A 23,300-nucleotide genomic window follows, 5' to 3' on the forward strand; every position below is an offset into this window, starting at 1 on the left:
GTATATTAATTTTATCACAACAAAATACATTCTTGTAGTCAGGAACATACATAGAAAAGTTTTGGGGAGTGTTTTTAAAAATCAGTTATTAAAAAATAGAACTTTTTTTTAATAAATATAGGAAATACAAAATAGGTATAACTTTATTTTATTTTTAAATACTGTTTAAATATTTTTATTTTTTTTTTCAAATTATATTAAAATTTTAATTTATTAGTATAAAATTTTTAATTTGCTTGAGCTGATTTTTTACATACATTAAAATTGAATAAGTAAATAATCATACGCATAACCAAATATTTCGGGGGATGTTTGAACACCCAAAACATCCCCCTGTGTACGTCCCTGCTTGTAATATTAAATTAAAATTTAATTAAATACTGTTGCGAAATATAACCTATTATGCTCTTTTACTTTCAATAATTTAATAATTATAATGTAAATATTTGTATAAATTATAAAATATATTTATTAAAAGTTAGAACTGATTTTTTACAATAAATATATATTTTATTTTTCATTTTATGAAGTTTTGTGATTTATACTTTATGTGAATAATATTTAATATAAAATGTCACAACTCACAATCTCAATGATATTTTATATACAATATACATATTTGCAATACCTATTTTATCAGTTTAATTTTATTCAAAAGCTTAAAGAATTATTATTTAAAATGGTTTTTACAGATCAATGCAATGCATAGTACATACTGAAATGGAAAACACAATTTAGAAATAGAAAGCACTTTATTCTATATTAGAAAAGCGACTTAATTAAACAGGTAGGTATAATTAATGTTGATGATTTAGGATGGAAAAGTCAAAAGTATCATTTCTTTAGGTCGAAACTGATACTGAACGATTATTATAAAATTTAAGACGATTTAAAAACTAAATACCGGACACAATAGAAATAGATGCCAAAATTATAAAAAATATGTTCCAACATTTTTGGCTCATTTGGTTTTCGGCCTAAAAATAGTACCTGCTCGGTGTGTAAAAATGTAAATACCGTTTTTCGCTCAGTCTCCACAGTACGTTGCCCTCCCGCCCGCCATTCACATTTCACGCAATGACCGCGACATACAGTCCATACAGACGGTATGTAGTAACGTCGCGTTACACGTTACAAGTTACAACCGAAATACTCGAATAATAAAGATAGTGAATATTATAATTACAGACTTTCGGTGCTAATACCGACCACGACGGGGACAATATTATTTTCCGTGTCCGACAGCACTGATTAATTTACTTTAAAAATTTTAATTTTTTTTTTTACCACATTAATCAAGTGTGCGTGCGTGCGTATTATTTTTTTTCACTGATAATGGCCATCATAGCTATTACTATTTACTACAGTCTACAGTTAGCACTACTATAATAGTTACTACTACTACTACAGTCTACAACTCTGTAGGGGCTTAGCGGTGGTGGCGGAAGGCGGCAACAGGAACAGCTTCAGTGGTCCACCATCAGTTGTACAACAGTAGTGCACCGTCTTCTGTCTCGTCGTCCGATGTTCTAATCGTTTGAAATCCGCGTCGATCGCTTGACTGGCCGATGTGACCCTCGAGACCCCGACAGTCTCGACCGTTTTATCCGTGCGATCAACCGACGGGCCGGCGCGAGCACCGTGGTGCGTTCGGGAAAAAACGGCTCTTGCTCCGGTCGTTCGTAATTGTGCGATCGCGCGGACGTCCGCGAAGGATACGAAATGTCGTCCGATAGAACCTGGTGGCCGACCCTGCGCTCGTCCGCGGTTGTCTGACGCAGTCGGTGCTCACTGTTCCTGAAGACGGAGCCAACCGACCGTTGGTGGCCGCCGTTGTTCGCGCCTGACGCGGCAGGGCGCGATCAGTTGTCGCTATGTCGGCGTTGTTCAAGAGAGCCGAACAGTTGAAACGATGGGAGGAATCAGACACCAATCGAGAGTCGTCCTCCCGCAAGAACATCAAGACAGTATCGTTCCCCATCGACTGTGCTTTCCTAGCGTCTGTCTCGTCAGGTGATAAGAACGAGGTGAACAGTTTGCTGTACTTGGCTGCCGACATCAATGCTGCTAATGCAGATGGTCTTACAGCTTTGCATCAGGTAGGAGCTGCTGTCACAATAACATTCTGTTAAACGTGTTGGGTTTTTTAACTAGGTAATCAGACTTCTATTTATCTCATATGTATTTAATCTATTATTATTTGTACTTTTTAATCATAACTAAGTACTAACAAGATGTTGATTAAGAGGTATGTCTACCTGTAGTTAGTGTAATAATATTTACTTTTTTATTGAATATGATTGGTATCAAATAATAGGCACCATAAAGTATTTGGCATTTTTATGCTAGGCTTATACCTAATCTATGTGCATATAGTTAAAATATAATTAAAATTATATTTTGGCTTGACCTTTTTTTGTTTAATTTATTTTTAATTTGCTGTATAATTGTTTTCTCATTAGAGTAGAATTTATAAGAATGTTACAAATATATTGGTAATTAAAATTGTTTTTAAATGGGCATTCATTTATTTTCTTTCCAGACATACACTAAGATTAATATGTAGGTAGTCCAAGGAATTATGCATGAATGGATTTAAAATGAGTTTAAAACAAAATAGAACAATTAACAACTGTCATGACTTGCACAATTAGTCTCAAAGCGGTACTAATAAATATACAGTAATTTTTGGAAACTGTTAATCAGTACCTATAATATATATTATATTTATGTTCATTAAACTAAATAAGAAAATAATCATAATGATGATTTTGATGATTCATATTTTAATTGACACTTCAATACCTATTCTGTAAGAACTCACTAATCCTATCGTATTGAATATGGTAAGACTCGTAAATTTCATCCAAACAATAATTGTATATTACTATATTATTTATGCCTATGTAAACAAAAAATGAACTTTCATTAATCTTGTTGTAATTTAATAGTTTTAAATATTAACTTATTTTGTTCTATTTGCTGGGTACCGATTTTAATTAAATAATATTTTATGTTTACTCATAAACTTTAACTTTTAGAAATCTAATAATTAGTTTTATTTTCTAATTATTATATGTCATAAAATCAAATTTTAAATTTAATAGGTAGGTATATCTGTATTCTGTATATTTTATTTGAATTCTTATCTGATGTTATTTTGTCCATTTATGGTCACAGCATTGACCTACACCTACCTAATTAGATTTTCATTCTTGCTCTATTTGGTGATGTCAACTAACTTTGGACACCACTGAAAAGGTTTCAAATACATTATGTAGGTTAAATACAAGGATATTTTTTTTTCTAACTAATTTAAATATTTGAAATTATTTTTAATCCCTTTTATGTGTTAAAATATAGTCCTTTGAATTTGATGTTTTGGGTTGAATACTAGATTGAAACTATTATTACTGTTGTATATCTACTATACATTTTTTTTTTTTTAATTTGATTATTTATTTTAGTATTATAACAAAATAATAAATTTAAATAATGTTAAATTATTATGATAATTATTAAAATATTTTATCCTGAGTTGATACTTAGTTTTTTTTAATATTTCTTTTATATCAGTTTAACAACTATTCTATCTTCTATACATTTATTTTACCTATTTATTATCTCAACCTTTGTAAATTAAAATCTTATAATATATACACATAAGCATCAATATACCTATTGTATAAAGTCCCTTACATTGTAATTAATTTGAAAATATTTCAAATTAATAGGATAAATATTTTATTAGATATTATATTCAAAATGAAAGTTAATTTCTTTAAAAAAATACAAATAAATGTATAATTATATATTTAATTTATTATTATATAATCATGTCCAGTAAGATAAATAATTATTCTTCATATATTGGCAATAAAATTACAAATGTAAAGTAAAATACTGTTTTTGAAATATGATTGTACTATCATCTAGATATTTTTATAATTTTACCTAATAAAGCTACAACAATTACTTATTTATATTTTGTATTCTGAGATAATTTAATTTGTATGAAAAGTTGATTTTTATCGATAAAATATGTAAATAAATATAAATTTTTTTGTGAGGGAAGGGCGAATGCATTATAGTCTTGAAGAATAACAATAATATAAAAGAAATATTCAAGTATATTATATTTAATTTTTGGTTAGATATTAACAAAATATTAAAAATTTTAAACTGATATAAAAGTACCTTCTATGATTAGATTAAATTTTAAAAACAATACGTTTACTCTAAAGTCATTGATTCACTTTCTAGTTATATGTACAAAATTAATTTTATAGCTGTTTTCATTATACATTCAAGAATATTTTTGTGTTTTTATGAAATACATATTATTAATTTTTTATGCATGATTGTAATCTTAAATTTTATTTTAGGCTTGTATTGATGATAACCTAGATATGGTTGAATTTTTGGTTGAACATGGAGCTGATGTGAATAGAGGTGATAAAGAAGGATGGACACCGTTGCATGCAACAACATCTTGTGGATTTGTTAGCATTGCAAAGTTAGTATTGAATTAAAATTAATAATTGTATTTATTAAAGTGTTTATTTTCTGTATTATGAAGTTAAAGATGTAATATATTTTTTTATTTATATATACTTTTTTGGATACTCATAAATTATTTAAATGTCTGGAGTTCTGGATCATAGAGGTATAAAAATTGTTAAACACTTGCATTGTATTTTTTTCAATATTCGAATGGCAAATTTACTACTTACAAACCATCAGTCATAGTTATTTTTAGAGAGTTCTTTACAATCCGATTTAAAAATGGGATTGTGGCCACTGTTAGAAGCAACTCTGTGGTGTTTGTAGACTTTGCCAGCTGGCTCTGCTTCTGTGTTTTACATAGCTTATACATTTTAAAAAAAATTATGTTTTCAACAAAAAATGCAATAGATTATTACATAAGAATATCAATGAATCTCTTTTTTTTTTTTATCTAATTTTTGGCATAAAGAGTTTCAAACATTGTCTGTTATGATATAATAAATATGATAAATAATTTTTCATGAGTTTTAATTAAAAATTTCTAAAACATTCATTAATAAATATAAACAAAATATCAGAATTTTTCAAGACTTAATACAAATATTTATATTTATAATCTCTTGAAATTAATGGTTGTAAATCTAGGTTTATAATTTTATCAACAAAAATTAAATATATTGCTATAGTTTATAGATTATATCATTGGTTATTATTAGTACTAATAATATTTAAATATTTATTTTGATACTAAATTATTTCCTTACCAGAGAAAACCATACAATTTATAATATACAAATCTAACTAAGCCATGATTCGTCAATAAAATGTATTATAATAAATTAACTAATGTTATATAATTTACAATCTGTTAGTTTAGAGATAAAAATTCTAAAAGAAAAAATGTATTTGCCATAGATATTTATTAGAACACGGAGCAGACGTATCAGCAATTAATTGTGACCAAGAACTAGCTATTGACATTGCAGAATCTGATGAAATGAGAAAACTTTTAGAACAACATTTAAGAGATATGGGTGAATAGAAATTAATTAAATGTTTAGTATTGTAAAAATATTTTTAATAATTTTTTTTTTTTTATTGAAGGCATTGACTGTGAAGAAGCAAGGAACAAAGAAGAGAGATTAATGATAAGAGATGCTAGAGAATGGATTAATACTGGTAAATTTAAGGATTCTCCTCATGCTACTACTGGTGCAATGGCGATACATGTATCTGCTGCCAAAGGATATATCAAAGTCTTAGAGTAATATACTATAAAAATAATTAAGGATTAATCAGAGAATTAAGTTACATGAAATATTTTATTTATTAGGCTTCTTATTCAAGCTGGAGCAGATGTTGATTGTCAAGATTATGATGGCTGGACACCATTACATGCAGCAGCATATTGGGGTCAAAAAGAAGCTTGTGAAATATTAGTTGAACATTTTTGTAATATGAAAAAGAAAAATTTTGTGGTATTTATATTATTATAAATAATTTGGCTCTATGAAAATAACTTAAATTCTATTTTTTATTTTTCAAAGGGTCAAACAGCATTTGATGTTTCTGATGAAGAAATGAAAGATTTACTAGATGAGTTAAAAAAGAAACAAGCTTCTCAAAATAAAGATGCATCAGATAAAAATTACTTGATAAGTAATAAATTAACAAATTCTCAGAATCAAAAAAGAAGGTTAGTTATAATTAAAAAGTTCTAGCTTTTTTAGTATTGAATTGTTTAAGAATTAGGCTGGTTTTTCTCCTTGTGTTGTTGATATTGATACTATTATTTTTTTTTTTTTTTTTTTATTGCTTTTTATTCTTTGCTTGTGTTTGCATGTTTTTATGTGTTCTGCTTCTGTATTCCTGTTGGATGCTCTGTATCACAAAATCAATGTAGATCTTCAATCAGCAGGCTATCCGGTAATGACAAATCAACATTAAAAAAAGACAAGGAAACTGTATTAGACCGAAATCGAGTAATTAAAGAGGAAGAAGATGACATTAAGATTAAGGATGACCATACAATACATCAAAAAGTGGAAATTCAACTTACACCTATTGAACAACAAACAACAGATAATAGTATTGGTAATATTTAATTTTTTAATTATTCCTAGTTAAAATAAAGAAATTCTTAATTTTATTGTTATTGTTAGGTACTACAACCAAAGAATTTAAACAGCCTACTGTCCCATCATCAGATAATAACGAGTTAAAACCTCCTGAGGTTGTTTTACGTAGAACGCAAAGTTTTGAATCTGATGAAAAGTTAGTATTTATTTTTTTTTTCTTGTATATATTCATAAAAGCTTACAAAAAATTAATTTAAAAGCTTGTTTTTTTTATTAAATATTAAAGCATGTAAATTAATTGTTAGCATTTTAATAATTCCAAGTGTTCAGTAAAATAAAGAGTTTAAATATTAACATAAAAATAAATTAAAAACCATTAAGCATAGTATAATAATTAATACAGAAAAAAGTCAAATTGTAAATTGTATTTAATCTGAAATTTTTATGATTATTAATTGATTATAAATTAAAAAAATGCATAAATTTATAAAAAGTCAGTATTTAACTTGTGTTTATTCACAATTTTGAAAATAAAACTTGTATTTTACTATTTTTTAATGAAAGATATTAATATTATGCATGATTTAAAAACTTATTTTAGTCAAGTAAATGTAAATTGTTTTGAAGTTTTTGCTTACGTATATTTACTAGAAAGTTGTTCCGAAAATATAAATTGTTCGTAAAATATCATGAATTATTAAATGTTAACTACTTTATAATTTATTTGTTTTTATGAATCAATGAGGTTTTATAATCTTATATAAGTTAACACATATTACTTTATTTTTATTTAATAACTTATTTACAAAACAAATATTTTAATACATTTATTTCTAAGATTCTCTATTATTTCTTTTCTATATCAATTCTGATTATTAAAGATATTTATAGTTAATTTTTTTAATTTTAGATTTTGAATAAAGCAATGAATGTATTGATTAGTTTAATAATGTTTTTTTTTCAACAAAATTAGTTTTGTCATAATTTTATTATGATTCATAGGTATTTAATATTTTTGAGACATTTTTAAATTTTTAAATTTAGGTAGTTATACATTTTTAGGCTCTAAAATTATTTCTATGATTCCACTGAAGTTATTTTTAAGGCAATTTAATCATTTCTTAATACAATCTTATACATAATTGTAATTCAAATTCTTATCAGTTTTTATTTCTTTGAATTACTTAAAGAAAATGAAGATCATGTATTGTCTCCATTTTTATGACACATAACTTATCAAATTTTTGTTATACATTTTTAACATGCTCATAACTTGCTTCAAAATTTCAGGTAAATTTTAATCAAGACAGTATTCTTACTTTTAAATTAGATAATATATCAATTAACTCTTATATTAAAAATAACATAGTAAACCGGATTGTACTGAACATTAAATTGTCTATCTTATGTGTTATTAAGACAAAGATAATACATGTAGACTTATAAGTCTGTTTAAGATATTAAATAATTTAAAAGTTAATAATCTATAAAATATACTATATAGTTTTAATTTTTTTTTTTAAATTATTTATTGTGTTATGTGGTTGTTGATTCATATTTTATATACACAATTACTAATATATGTTTGAATTAAAAATGTAGAATGTGTGAATTAACATAATTTTGTTTGCACGCTTTGTGTGTTTATATATGAGCAGGTTTTATCGGCGTTATTGTGAGTTACGTGCTAAAATTAAAGGTAACTTGTGGGGAGTTATACATCCTCCATCTACAGCATGTGCTTCACCCCCTATGAGAACTGCTTCATTAAAGGAAAAACCTCTATCAAGGTATTTACAATTGTTAATAGGAATATTTTAATATTCTATGTTAGAAGTTGTAATCTCTGAATTTATAAATTGAGAAAGTGTATGTTTTTTGAACTGTACACACCTACTCTCAATATTTTTTGTTGATTAAATGGATTCTTTCTTTTAATTTTTAGGCGAAACAAAAGTAATTTTAGAGACGATCAAACAAATTTAGCAACTGCTCAAATTAGTAGTTTGAATTCAACTGAAGCAGCTCATCCATCTTCTAATATTCGCAGGTAATATTTGTATTATTTATTTTAACTTTTAGTTCCAAATTTAATTGATAAAACTTATTTATTTTAGTATTTTATTTTTGTACTTAAATTTAGCCATAAAGTCTCTACAGATTATACTGATTACACATCTAATAATATTTTAGTCTATTTTTCATAGATATTTAATAAAGAATAATAAAATAATATTTTTTCAAACATTAAAACTAGTATTATACAACAATTAAGTAAAAAATTATGAGTATTTTGTTAGTATACTTTGTAGGTAAGATTATGTATCAAATTGGTTAAAGTTTTTATGATCTTGAAAAATTATTGCTTTATCAGAATTCAGTATTTATTTTTTTTTAATTCATAGTATCTTTTAATTTAATTACATAACCTAAATGATACTCAAGCTAATAAAAAAATATTAAATTAATGGTTCAGTGTTCCTTATAAAACATAATATGTAACCAATTTATATTAATATTATAATTTTCAATTAGTATTTAAATAGTTCTATATATTTGAAAGTTCAGGCGGGTTTTGGTGGAATTGTATATGTTGTTAATAATAGATTTTAACTAACAAAATAAAATATTCTATTAATATTAAAATGTTAGAACTAAATTAATAACATCAATATTTTGATAAAACAATTTATGAAAAAATATTTACTAAGAATAGTTAAGTAATCAGTGAAATTTGAATGTTTAATTTTTAATAATAAAAATATAATATATTATATTATGAAATGTCATAATATTACCTTTGTTGGCTAATATTTTATGTGATGAAGAGACGTTATTAAGTATAGAATAAAGTAACAAATTTTGTATTCACTTATGGATTATTTCATAAGCTACTATTTATAAATTAGGTGTTCTTTTAAAATGGCTCAAAATTTTTTTAAATAAAAAATGTGCCATGAATGGATTAAATATATTTATCTGTTATTGGTCATTCATCGGTCAATATTTATTAAATTAAAGACAATATACTGTGCACGTTTAATCATTTGGTCTTATAATTTATAGTTAAGATGATATTATAGTTAGTAATGATTTTATTTAGTTTTTCAACTTTAGTAATGGTTTAAAGCAAAGCAGAATTTTTAAATTTTTATTAATTTTTGTGATTTATAGTTGATTAATGAAATTAATTTTTATAATGAGAATATTATTAGAAGTACATTGATAAAATATACTCTTTTTTACTTTTTTATGTGTTGTCATAGTATATTTTGGTAAATACACAGTAATGATTTTTATAATTTGATTATTCATTTATTTTTTATAGTTTGACCTAATGTATATTAGTACAAGATAATATTTAATTGCAATTAAGTTAAATATATAGAAAACATATTAATAAATATTTGTATTTAAAGTTTTATTTTTTCAACAATTATACATTAGAATATCTCTTAATTTTCAATGTTTTGAAGAATTATCATTAATAATATTTTATTAATATAAATCTGATACTTAATTTTTTCCATTCTTTCTTTTAAAATTAATGGTCAGATTAATTAATAGGTTAATTAATTTCACAGATGAGTATAAAATAACTAAGTAAAATTATGTATATTATACAGAGATCTATTAAAGTGGTGTTTCTCAATCAATGTATCGCGACACATTGATGTGTCACCAAGTAAGCTTTAATATGTCATAAAATTAATTAAATAAATGACACAAAATATTCTAACATTTTTATATGATTTACAAAAACTAGTAGGTAATTTCTATGATGATTAAAAATAAGTTTTCTGTTATCAATATATTTTATACTACTAATTAAAATTAAATATTAACCATTATTTTTATTTATATATTGTGTGTCACAAAGCATTAAATATTTTAATAGTGTATTGCCATAACACAAAGGTTGAGAAACATTGTATTAAAGCCTTCCTTTTATGGTAAACTTTTAACCCACCTCTTCCCAAAGAAAAATCCTGGTTATGCTATTATACTATGTTTGTAATGTGTATGGATTTTAATAAAAAAAATATTAAATAATATGTTGGTATTTCAATAAATTAAATAAATAAAAATGCATTTTCTAATTGTGTAATCATTATAATTAAAATTTCTGTTTTTATTTATTTATTTTTATTTTTAATCAAAAAGTTTTTATTCAGCTTTATTATGAAAAAAAAGTTTAAAACTTATTACTCTATCTTTTTTTAATTTTTCTATTTATATTTTTTAGTTTTAAAACTAAGTTAGCTATAAATTATGTTTAATATTATTAGTGGTGTCAAAGCATTTATCAGTGGTCTCCAAATGCAACAGAAACAGTCAGAAACAACACATAAAATAGTCCCTGGAAACATCTTTAAAAACTTTTTCAAGTTTGTTCTTGAAATAGTAAATTATTGTTTGGTTTATGAAATAACATAATTTCTGTGACAATCGCTTATTGACATATTTAATGATTCTATGATTCTAGAGCTTGGAATCCTAGTTTAATATTAGATATAACCTAACCTAACCTAGTTTCATGTCGTTTGTGATGAAAAAATTTTTTTTTTAATTTTAAGACAAAAAATAGTTTTTAAAATGCTTGTTAAAGAATTAAATAAACATTTTAAACTTAAGAATTTACAGTTAAATATTTTCAAGATTATGGCCTACTATCTTGTGCAGAACAATATCATAAATTTAAGAGTGAAGTAAAACTGTACCAAAGAAATGAGACAATGTTTTTTTTTTTTTTTTTTAAAATCATAATTTAAAATTTTTAAATTTATTGATAAATTTAAATAAAATAAATATTTTTTTTAAATTTATACTTTTATTATTATTACAGTAAACTACGTCCATTTTAATAGATCACATATAAGGAGATAGTCAAATAAAATATTTAGAATTTATAATTAAAGTTATAATCTAGTTGAAATATTTTTATTAATTAATAAACAAATATTAAAACTTTTTGTAAAATATTTCAAATAAGAGATATTATAGAATGGATTCCGAGCTTCAGTTTTATTAGTTTATGTTTAAAATATAATTTGAGTTGTAGGTTTTGACTAACTACGTTATCATTTATCAATAATTGTTTTGTGTATTTGAGTGTTTAGCTTAATATTTTTTTATAATATATTCTCAATAATTATGTTAATATAAGATTTTTTTTTTATTTAGGTCATTTGTTCCTCCAGTTAGAGATGATGAATCAGAAACTCAACGAAAAGCGCATGCTAAACGTGTTCGAGAAACTAGACGTTCAACTCAAGGAGTAACTTTAGAAGAACTTAAATCTGCTGAACAAATTGTTAAGCAAAAAAATCAGGATACTGGCAAAAGCAAACTAAATAACTTTCACCAAGTGGAAACAAATAATAACTCCACAAACAATATTGGAACACCACAAGTAAGTAAAATGATTATGTATAAACATATTTACTATCTATTGGTTTTTTTTTTTTTAAGAACTAGTAAATTTAAATCAGTTAAAACTAAATAAATTGTAAATCAATATAATATATTATGATATCCTAGCAATCATAAAACATTTTCCATTAGAAAATAAAATGTTTGTTCGGTCTTATAATATTGTAGATTCTAAGCTGAGCAATGAATTTATTGATGGTTTTATGTTTATTTTTTGTGTTTGAAAAAAATTTTCATACCAGAAATAATAATTTCTATATTAATGGTAACTATAGTAATAAATTGTATCCAGATTGTTTTATAACATTTTTTAGATATAATAAAATTTTCTAAATATTTTTGGTCTTTGTAAGCTATTTATAAATAATTATAAGTTTTTAATTTTTTCCATTTATGTTGTTAACATTTTTATCCATTTTGGAAAACACAAAAATATAATTTAATATTTATTACAAGTTGTTTTATTCTTAAAGAAATTTAAAAATAGTAAAAATATATAGGTAATTGAAATTTTTTTTTAGAAGTTTGGATTTTAATAAATTGTGAGAATCACAAAAATATACATTATACATTATGTTTCATAAGACTTTTTTTGTTTTAAAATTTAACACTTAAAACATAAAATAATTCTATTTAATTCCTCATAAATTGTTCTTTAGCAGTCATGTTAATTTTTATGAGCGTCTGAAATTTGGGTAATTAGGTACCTATTCAAACGTATATAAAAAATATTTCAATTTTTTAAAAAAAGTTTTAAATCTATCACCTCAAACATGATTTATAATTGTTTTATAGTTTATACTAATGGTTTTATAAGCTAACATGAATAAACACATATATAAATGTGTAGTGTGTTATAGATATATGTGTTAAACTTTATAGTATTAGTTTATTAAATATTAATATTGTTAATTCTGAGCGGAGCAATGAATGTATATTTTATTTTACAATAATGTGTATGTGTGTGTGTGTGTGTGTGTGTGTGTGTGTGTGGGCGCGGGCGCACATTGTATTTGTTATATCTTATATCTATTATCACGTTTTGGAAAATTACAAATGTTTCAATTTTTAACTTTGAAAGTGAAAGTTTCTATCATCAAATTTGATCAGTTAGTTCTAAAATAAATATATAATTATACTATATATGCAGAGAATTGAATAAGTTTGTAAAATATTTATAATAACTAGCATTTTCAAGAAATCTTTTTGAGCAGTTTAAAAAAAAAGTTGAACATAAACTCACTTTAATATTGTGTTATTGTTTGAAATTAAAATTTTGATAACAATGAATATTTAAACATAAAATAATCATTTTTATTATTTTTCCAATGTTTTTAGTTTTTTTTCTATAAACATTGATAACAAAATTTTATATTCTGTTAAAATTTTGAACAAAGATCCTATAAAAATATATTCATAAGAATTTAAAAATACATATTATGTATAGTTAGTGAATATTTGAAACTAAAATTATAAATTGATTTTAGTTATTTTGTTGTAATATAAACAATATTATTTGTATGGATTTGAAACTTGCCATTATATATTTTATTATTTATGATATGTTTTCAAATTTTCAAAATATTAAGATTAATTTTAAGCTATTTATACCAGGAATCTATTCACACTGTTCCAACAGGTCTAAGATTTATATTGACTGAAAATTTAAAATAATAATAGATACTTAAATATTATAAGTATTATTATTCAATAAGATATTTGATTTGTTTTTTGTAAAAATTAGTTAAATCTACCGTTTTACTTAAAAAAAAAAAATTATAAATATACAGTAAAATATCCTTAGAAATATAGGTTAACCATCTCCGCTCAGAATCTTTTTTTTATACCTTTACAATAATTTATCATTAAATTCAAATCTACCACATCCATTGCAGTAACTTACTCAATGAAAACAAATACATGACACCTATTATACAAAAAAGTGTCTACCCCAGGTTTTTTTTTAATATATTAAATACTGTCTTCAGATTTACACAATTATATATGAAATAGTCTGGACTTATTAATATATTAAGCACATTCTTAAGAGCACTGACTTGTTATTAGTTATAATATTATATTGTTTATAGTTATAAATTAATTATAAAAACTAAAGGTTTTTTATATTGTGTTAAATATGATATACAACCTGTATGTAATGATTGTTATCTATTGCATAACATTAAACATATTGAACACAACACAACTTATACTGGAAATTCGCCTAAAATCAATGTGATACTTGTGTGTATTATCTCCATCTTACAAATATACAACATAGCAAATGTTCATACACCAAAATCCATTTTGTGTTTTAGTGCTAATATTACAATTATTTCCAGTCAATATATAATTGGTCAATTATTTAATTAAAAGAAAAGAATATTATCTATGTTATCTGTTCAGTTTATATATATATATATATTTGGTGCAATATTTAAATTTAAAATTGTTTATAACTAGCTATTAAATTAAAATAACAAAAAAATCATACTTAACTAATGAGAAAACATAGTTTATATTTTTAAATTGAATAATAGATAAATTTATCTATGATATTAAACCAAACTACACAAAATGGATGCCGTTGAACACAAATTTGTCATGTTATACATTTGCAATACAGACAATACATGTTATTAGATATACTTAATGATATAATTTAAACATAATATGATCTATCAACAGTTTTTATATATAATATTAATCTAGATTAAAAATTTATTTAACATTGTATATCATTATTACATTAATCTTTATAATATAATATTTATAAGCATACACTTTTATAGTTCAAATATCCTTAAACCTAGAACTTCTAAATAATAGATTTTTGATTCACTCTCTAAGTATTTGTGTTTTTCCTTTGATATAGATATTTATATTTTAGTAATATTGAATCAAACCAAAGAATTATGCTCCTTTTTATTAGTTATTTCTAGAGTTATATAATTTTTATTTTATGAAATTCCCCATTAACATTTTCTTATAACGTTATAACAATGCCATACTTTAATAACTATTAGTAAATTACACAATTTGTTGTTGTTGTTAATTCAAAAGTCATACACTATTTTTGATATCTCACATTTATCCTGTACTAAAATAGTTATTATAAATGTAAAATGTATTAATTTTTTAGTTGTCATTATAAACAAGCACTTATAAACTAAATTTTAAAAAGTAGTATTGTTCAAATACTTATTTAAAATGTTGAAAATTTGCCAAAATATTGAAAGTTTTAAATTTTAATATTCTTATGACCCATTTTTAGTCCCAAATAAAAATAAATATAATATAATGAAACATCTACTGTGTTAATTTTAGAACCAAAAAACCATTTTTCGTGTTAGAAATTTTTACCAAACATTTACATAAATAATTTATGATTAAAAAAAAATATTTAAAATCAAATCAGTGCAAAATTTGAGTCATTCGTTTTACATTTATATTTATGGTATATTTTTATAGCTTGTATTTATTAATATTAATCAGAACACAATATTATAAAAACTTAATGTTCAAATTTAATTATATTAAGCTTTGAATTGAAAAGTATTATAGCATAAGCTATATCTACACTAATAAAAAGCATAATGTTTTCACTATAAACTAAAATAATTTAGTTTATATTTTGATCAAGTAAAATGCTAATTTTTTTTTAAATTTTTAAGTATTTCAAAAATATTCTAATCACCTTAAACAGTATTTGATAATTATTATTTTTTTATCAGTGCGTTTTGTTAATTATTCTACAAATGTAATCATAAATAAGTATTTCACGAGTTGTTGAGAGATTTAGTAAAAAAAATTATTCACTGATACATGGTTATTCCATAATTATTCATTTGTACCGTCCAAAACTTATGTACATTTACTATTATTTTGTACGTGGTATTAAAATATGACTTACAAAAAAATTATTCACTTTGAACAATAGATTAATAGATACTATTATACGTCATTATTACTATCTAGTTTAATAATTTGTCAGGCTAAAAATGAAGAGCATGTAACTGTTACGGCTACGATTACTCCATTGCCCCGAAATATTCCGTCTAATATGCCAGATAGCTGTTTGGAACGAAGGCCGTCTTGGAGACTTAGGGTCGAAAACGGCAGCAAGGTTTGTTGACATTTCCGTGTGTAGAGGAATTTATGGTCCCGTTTGAATTATGTGAGTTTTGTGATAATTTGAAATGTTCTAGAGTTATATTGTTTTTTGTCTAACAACGTACTTAGCACCGTGTTGATGTGTTTCTGTTCTTAATTTAATTTTATTGAGTACTTTTAATTACTTGTTCTTATGGCTGTCTTAATTTTTACAGTTTTTGCTTGAAGATGCCCGATCTAATGAAGCCGTTCAAAAACCTCCAACAAAGTCACACATTCCGTCATCTCCTGATGCTAGTGCAGATACAACTGTCACGTTACCATTAAGGCGTCCTTCACCTAAAGAAATTAACGATAAAGGTGATTTTGTTAAGTTTATATGACTTCTAATTGACGTCATTGGTGTATCGTGTATATACGTATATTGAATGTAAATTCTGGCCAATACCCAATTCATCATAATTTTTGTTTTCTAGCTTCATAGCTACTTAATTTAGTACACATTAAGTATAAATAATGTATTAAATGTCTATTGATTTTGTAGTTACATTCTTGAATTTCATTTTTACTTGTCCATTTATAGATTACAAATTATTGATAGAATTATGTTTTAATTTTATTGATTTAATATAGGTATTCTATTTTTTTTCTTGTATAGATCAAGATAAAGAAAATGAATTCCGTAATCATCAAGCCACTCAAGCAGTTATACAAAGAAGAAAGAGGCCAAAACGAAGATCTACCGGTGTAGTTCACGTTGATTTGGACGAAATTGATCCAGACAGACAAGATACCTCTTCTTGTGGCGGTACCGATGATAGTATAGGAGAGGTAAGATTTTTTATAAATTGATATACCTGTTGAGGCAATGAAATAACACTTTGGTCGTCATATTATTATAAATAAAGTGTTTTTTGTGTCAGTGTCATAACAGCAGTCATCTATGTAGATCAAATTTAATGAAGTAAAAAAAAAAAAAATATAATACTTAAAAATTGGGGTTTTTCCAATTATTGTTTTTGGATGTACGGTATAAAATTTGACTAATGAGTAATGTGTCGTTTGATATTTTTGGCAACTTGTAGTTTTCTTTCAATCATTTATTTAGAACGGCTACAATAAGTCAGTCCTATGTCAAATAACGCCTTCTCTATTGCATACATATGTATGCAATTCTATTTTCGATTCAGCTAATGTTCTCCGTAGTAAAATTCTATTTTTATTTTAAACTTGGCTTCCGTCAAATCAAACCCGTATTAAACAAATTAAAAACAATACATACGCGATTTCTAAAATAAAAGTTTTTATTATTACTCTGAACACCGCAGCCGCACTTTATCGTCCATTGGCCACAGTAGATCTTTCCCCTCTCTCACTCGAAAGTTTGGTGTCGTTTATCGTAAACGTGCTCAACAATAATCGTAAAATAATTTACCGCGTATTACACACCGCAGCTAAGGGCACGTTTTTTAAACCGGGCCTTTTCATTAGACCGAAAATAGATCACGGTCACTAAATATACGTCAGCCTCGGCTCCACGCGACACGTCGTTTATTTGCTCTGCGCCAGTATTCGCCGCGGTGCAGTGGTTTAAGATTTTAGTACTTCGTCGCACGTTGTCCGCCAGTAAACAAGTCCAGCCGTGTTTTCCCTCGCAAATCCGCCATGAGCTCTTATACCAACAATATCCGAAAGTCCCGGCCATCGCCCTCGTCATCGTCTTCTTCGTCTTACGCCAGGCCTAGGAGCGTTTATAGTTCTCCGTCTCGGAACAACTCCATGTACTCATCCTTGGGCCTGTCCACGCCCTATCTCGGCACGTCATCCTACTCGTCCACCATTCCTTCATATTCCACGTCTACCTATGGTGGCACCGCTTCCGGGTACGGTGGCCTGACCATAACCCCATCGTCGTCGTCTCCCAGTTTTTCGTCGTATTCCGGCCGGACTGTGTCCCCGTCGTCGCTCCACTCGCACGCTTCCCCGTCTTCACGCAATTCGCTCGTCTCCACATCGTCCCGACACCCTCATGCTTCCCTCAAACGAAACTACTACCAAAGTCCGCTGTCCAGATTTGACTCGTCCAATTCGTTGGCGTCTAGTAAGAGCTACGGATCTGAGGGATACGCGGTAAGCGAGAGCTAAACGTGCAGGATAATAATATAGTAAAGTAGGTTTGTGTGGTTTTTAAGAGTGATTTTTGTATTACTAATTAAATACAATAAAAGTTAAATTAAAAGAAAAATCGATTTTATCACTTCCACCAAGTATAGAAAAAAATGACGACACTATTATAATATTACGAGCGATCTATTGTCCTACTGATCTACTCATCGGTTTTCATTTTATTACGTGTGAATGTATGATCTATATAGTCAGGCCATAACATTGCTGGATTATGGAAAAATTATAGCATACATTTAAGTCCCATAATATCCATAGGTATTAACTATCTCTTACTAGCAGTATTGACTCTAACTCGGTAACTTAAAACATAGTATAGGGGAGGCGCAGTTCATGTATTGATACGTCTATGTATTACAATCATGTTTAGTACCTAAACATAATTGTCATAAATAATAGTTATTATAGTTCAGTCATATTTTATTAGACGATACTAATAATTTTCTGATTATAAATATACATAAATAATTTAACTGACGTAGTTCCCTAGTTAGGTAACTTATATTTGAAATAAATGAATAATAAACAAATAAATTAAATACAGGATATATAAAATGTAAATCAAAACAATTATATACAAGTATAACTAAAATATATTAAATTATTTTATTTTATGTTTAATTACATGTAGACATTTATATTAAAAGCTTAGTTAAATAAAAATTTGATAAGTCCAATAAAGTTAAAAATATAAATTTAGTCATTTATATAAATATAATATAAAAAAGATAAATGTGAATACAATAAGATTATAGTTTTGATTATTTAAATGAAACTAGATGAATTGTATTTAATTGATTGAAATAATTATTATTATTATTATTAATATTAGTAAGTAATTAGAACTAACGGTTAATAATATATTCAAAATTGGTTATTTTTATCTAATAAAAAATTTTGCTAAATTAAGGTAACTAAAAAAAAATATGTTAAATATCGAGTTAAATATTAATTTTGACGTTATAAAAAACTGTAATAATTATTTAATATTAAAAATGTAAATAAAAGGTATATATTATATTATATAGTAAAAAATAACCATGAAACCGTTGCAATACTTTCTTAATTTAAAAATCAAAAAAATCAATACATCTGATTTCGTCACTTATTAGTTATAATATAACTATAAATAACCACAGTAAAAAACATTTAAAAACCTGAAAATTACATTATTGCACATGTAGTAGATCAAGAGTCGGCAATGGGCAGCTCGCAGGACTAATCTAGCCCCTGTAGCGGAAATAACTGGACCACCTAAAATAGTTTTGCACTTGTTTTTCGCACTTATCAAATATTTGATCCATTTTCATGATGTATTTAGAGATTTTAAAGAATAATTATCGTTCAATACTAACTGATCTCCGTCTTTTAAAACACTGCGCATTAGTTGTTCTTTAAGAATACCAAATTTGAAAAAACTGGCTCAGGACAAAATATGTAATTTTTCATATTTAACTCAAGTACACAATTGTATTATTATTAATATAAATTATATTATATTTAATAATTTGCTTTAAACAGCTTTTAAAACTTTTTTAACTTAAAAATAAATGCATTAATTATTAACTAAATGTATTAAAGATTTTTCTGGTTCACGAAAATTTTTTTCTGAATATCTAGACTGCCATAAAATTTAATTTCTGACCCTTGCAGTAGAAAATCGTCCAATAAATATTGCACATTATATTTTAACTTATGTGAATTGCAGCTTTTTTCATTTTATCGATTTTGGTAAACGACATTGGTCCGTGATCGTATGGCGGAATCCGCCATGAGATGTGGCTATATTTTTCATATAATATTATTATATATATATTTAGTAGAAAAATTGAAGATAGCTCCCCATCATCCTTAGAAAAATGTCTGGGAGCACTTATGATTCCTACTTACCCTTTTGAAAAATCCCAAAAACGCCATCAATCGGTGGTCATGTGTTATCGTTATTAGCGTTTTACGCAACGTGTATTAATTTCATTGTTGTTACATGATTGTTATTGGTTTCAGAGCGGCGGAGATACTAAGTCGAGTCCAACGTCGCGGCTCTGTTCAATATCGTCATCACAAGACAGTAAACCCAATAGCGCTGCAAATTCTCCGGGTCCGTGCTCCGAAAACGGCGAAATCGATTACAAAGCTGTGAGTATTTATCGCGTTTACTCGATTTACTGTTTGTTCATGATTCCGTGTATCGATTTAGTTGTATGAAGAAGTAGTCGTTGATAATGAACGATTAAGGCGACAGTTACAGAAGACTGAAGAAGACTTACTAGAAGCCAAGATTACTATAGAAAAACAGTCGACCAATGTGAGAAACATTGTTATTTACCTCTACAAACGAATCTCAGTTGTAATTAATTTTATGTTAATGATTAACTGAATGTTTCAGGCTGGAAAAAGCACGACATTATCGGAAACGGAAAAACGTGAAAGGCGGGCTATGGAGAGAAAACTATCCGAGATGGAGGAAGAACTCAAGGTAATTATGTACCTTATTTATTGGGTTGTGGAGAGAATTAAAATAAAATAAAATGTCTACCCCTGTCTTCTACAAATAAAACTAGACTCATTATCAATGTTGCTATTTGTGTTAGAAAATATTTAGAGCTTACACTTGAGTTTATGTTATCTAGCAATTGCAAAAGTTGAAAGCAGAAAATGAACGGCTCCGAACTGAGAACAGAGCCCTTACCAGAGTCGTTTCTAAACTTACTCATACCTGATTATGCGAACACTTCATTTTTTTTTTTTTATGTATGTAGATAAAGTGCAAAATTGAATTGTCATGATTGTGTGCTGTTGTTTTTATGCTCAGTGTGTTTTTAAATTCCCATTCCAGTTGGTCTACTAATCAATTAATTCTCATTTCATCAAATGTGTATAAAACTTATTTGAGTTTTTCAATGATCATACTTTATAAATCTTAATGCTGTAATTAACACTAATACACTACTCACTTGTTTAGTTTGTTTTATCAACCAATTTTTTGGTATGAATTTTATTATTTGATATTTGAATTGATGTATCATCAAATTTATAAGCAAATTACTAGCATTTAAATAACTCATATACCTCACTTTCAAATTCAATTTTCAATAAATGCCTATGAAATGTTCTATATTATATTGACAGTCTAATAAACCAATTCACCTTATTATTGAAACTGGCATTATAAAATAGATTCTTCCATATACATATTTGCTCTAATGTACATTAGTGTATTACTAAAACAATATGTGCGGGTGTAACTTTGTCTTCATATTATCTAATATTAACTCATTAGTTATAAATGTATTTCTTTTTTAAGAGTGTTTCTAAAATTACATTGTATTAATATATACAATTTAGTGGTTTTCAAAAAATTATTTGTTTTAGATTTTAATTTTTAGCTTATTACTGTGTTTTGTTTTCATATTGAATCATTGAAACCTTATTTTAATATAAATACACCTAATCAGTTAAATGCTTAGCAGTTAGAAATGCAAAATTTGCATTAATTGATATATACCTACCAACATTAACTTGATTATTGCTAAAATTAACAATTTTCATGTTGTACCGTGAAAAGCTTATTTTGATTTTCTTTAAATATTCAGAATTCGTTTATGACTTTTTTTTTATTATTCTTACATCTACATATATATAATAATGTTTGTTTTTATAGCAAATGGAACAGTTACGCCAAGAAAATCAGAGGTTAAAAGACGAGAATGGTGCTTTGATTCGAGTAATAAGTAAACTTTCAAAATAGTGATACATTTTTTCTTAGACTAATTAATTTAAATATTAAATACCTACAAAAATAACTGCTTTTATTCATATTATAAACATTTATATATACTTAGCATTCAGTATTAATTAATTTTGTCTAGAAGCTATTTTTATAATAATTTCGTACTTATATATTATTGTAATTTGTATCATACTTGTTTTTTTTTTTTTATTATTATTATTATTCGCTACTCAACAGATCTGATGTATATTTTGTATTTGTTATAATATATACAATGATAAAATAAAAATAGTGATCTTGTATACAACTAACCCAAATTTCATAAATTTTTATTAGATTACAAAATTTTATTATTATTTTTTTTTTAAATTATATAAATACAAATTAATATTTTAATGTATATACTACATACCATTTTTCCTCGTGTATACTATTTTATATAATTATTTATTTTGTTGTTCTGTTGTATGCGGATGTTTATTTTGGTATACAATGAAAATTAAAAAAAAATAATTGACCGCATTTAAAAATGTTTAAATATAATATATTTTGTTTTTATTCTGTTATACCTGTTTATTTTTTTCCATTACTCATGTACATAATCTTTAAAAATAACAATTAACAGTGTTACAAGGTATTTGATTAGAAAAAAAAATTAAATATATTACTAATTTACTATACAGAATACATATTGTATAACTGTAAAATTATCCTTTACAGTTTTAACTTAAGAAATAAACTCCTTAAGCTAATATTTTTGTTTTATAGTTTAATAATTTTAAATTATTAAATATATTTACATAGTATTGAAATATTTTTTTTGCAGAGTTGTTTAACATGTTTACAACCAAGTATAAAATTGTGTATCCATATTAAAACCCAAATATTTACTTAATACAATTTTGTATATTAAAATTGGAAATATTGGTATTATTGTATTCTCTTTGCAAGGCTTGACATGTACAAAAAAATATCTCGGTTTCCTATTCCTAAACCATCGAACAAGTAAATATTTATACCTACTGTAAAAACTTATTCAATTATCCTAATGGTGACCATGATAACGAGTACTGCTTTGTAGGGCATATACTTTATAAATCTTAATGTTGCTTTATTCTCGAACAATTGATCATAATAACAAGTACTGGATAATTGAGAGTGAAATCTCTTTACTTTGAAAAAATCGTATTATTTCTCAAGTGATCGGGATAACAAGTACTAAAGATATTTTAAGTACTATAGTGCAGTGGTTCTCA

The 23,300-nt window shown here is 25.4% G+C and overlaps 1 protein-coding gene across 7 annotated transcripts; it reads left to right on the forward strand.

Moving 5' to 3' along the window:
* Window positions 1–1,323: 1,323 nt before the first annotated feature.
* LOC112594762 (protein phosphatase 1 regulatory subunit 12A) lies at window positions 1,324–22,139 on the forward strand. 7 transcript variants are annotated; one of them, XM_025339728.1, is made up of 20 exons: window positions 1,875–2,099; window positions 4,386–4,516; window positions 5,422–5,540; window positions 5,611–5,770; window positions 5,840–5,984; window positions 6,054–6,202; window positions 6,410–6,600; window positions 6,669–6,780; window positions 8,243–8,374; window positions 8,530–8,634; window positions 10,874–10,972; window positions 11,769–11,997; window positions 16,012–16,143; window positions 16,346–16,490; window positions 16,789–16,961; window positions 20,319–20,450; window positions 20,512–20,619; window positions 20,701–20,790; window positions 20,945–21,065; window positions 21,976–22,051. In XM_025339728.1, exons 1-19 carry the CDS (start codon window positions 1,875–1,877, stop codon window positions 21,032–21,034), a joined length of 2,667 nt encoding a protein of 888 aa, XP_025195513.1. In that variant the 3' UTR covers window positions 21,035–21,065; window positions 21,976–22,051. The 7 variants fall into 7 exon arrangements, with proteins under 7 accessions (XP_025195515.1, XP_025195516.1, XP_025195519.1 ...); XM_025339730.1 differs by lacking the exon at window positions 21,976–22,051 and having other exon boundaries at window positions 1,324–2,099; window positions 6,422–6,600; window positions 20,945–21,034; XM_025339731.1 differs by lacking the exon at window positions 21,976–22,051 and having other exon boundaries at window positions 1,324–2,099; window positions 6,425–6,600; window positions 20,945–21,034.
* Window positions 22,140–23,300: the final 1,161 nt, after the last annotated feature.

This window comes from Melanaphis sacchari, unplaced genomic scaffold (genome assembly GCF_002803265.2).
Source record: "Melanaphis sacchari strain LSU unplaced genomic scaffold, SCAv2.0 Contig23_pilon_pilon, whole genome shotgun sequence".
Lineage (NCBI taxonomy): Eukaryota > Metazoa > Arthropoda > Insecta > Hemiptera > Aphididae > Melanaphis > Melanaphis sacchari.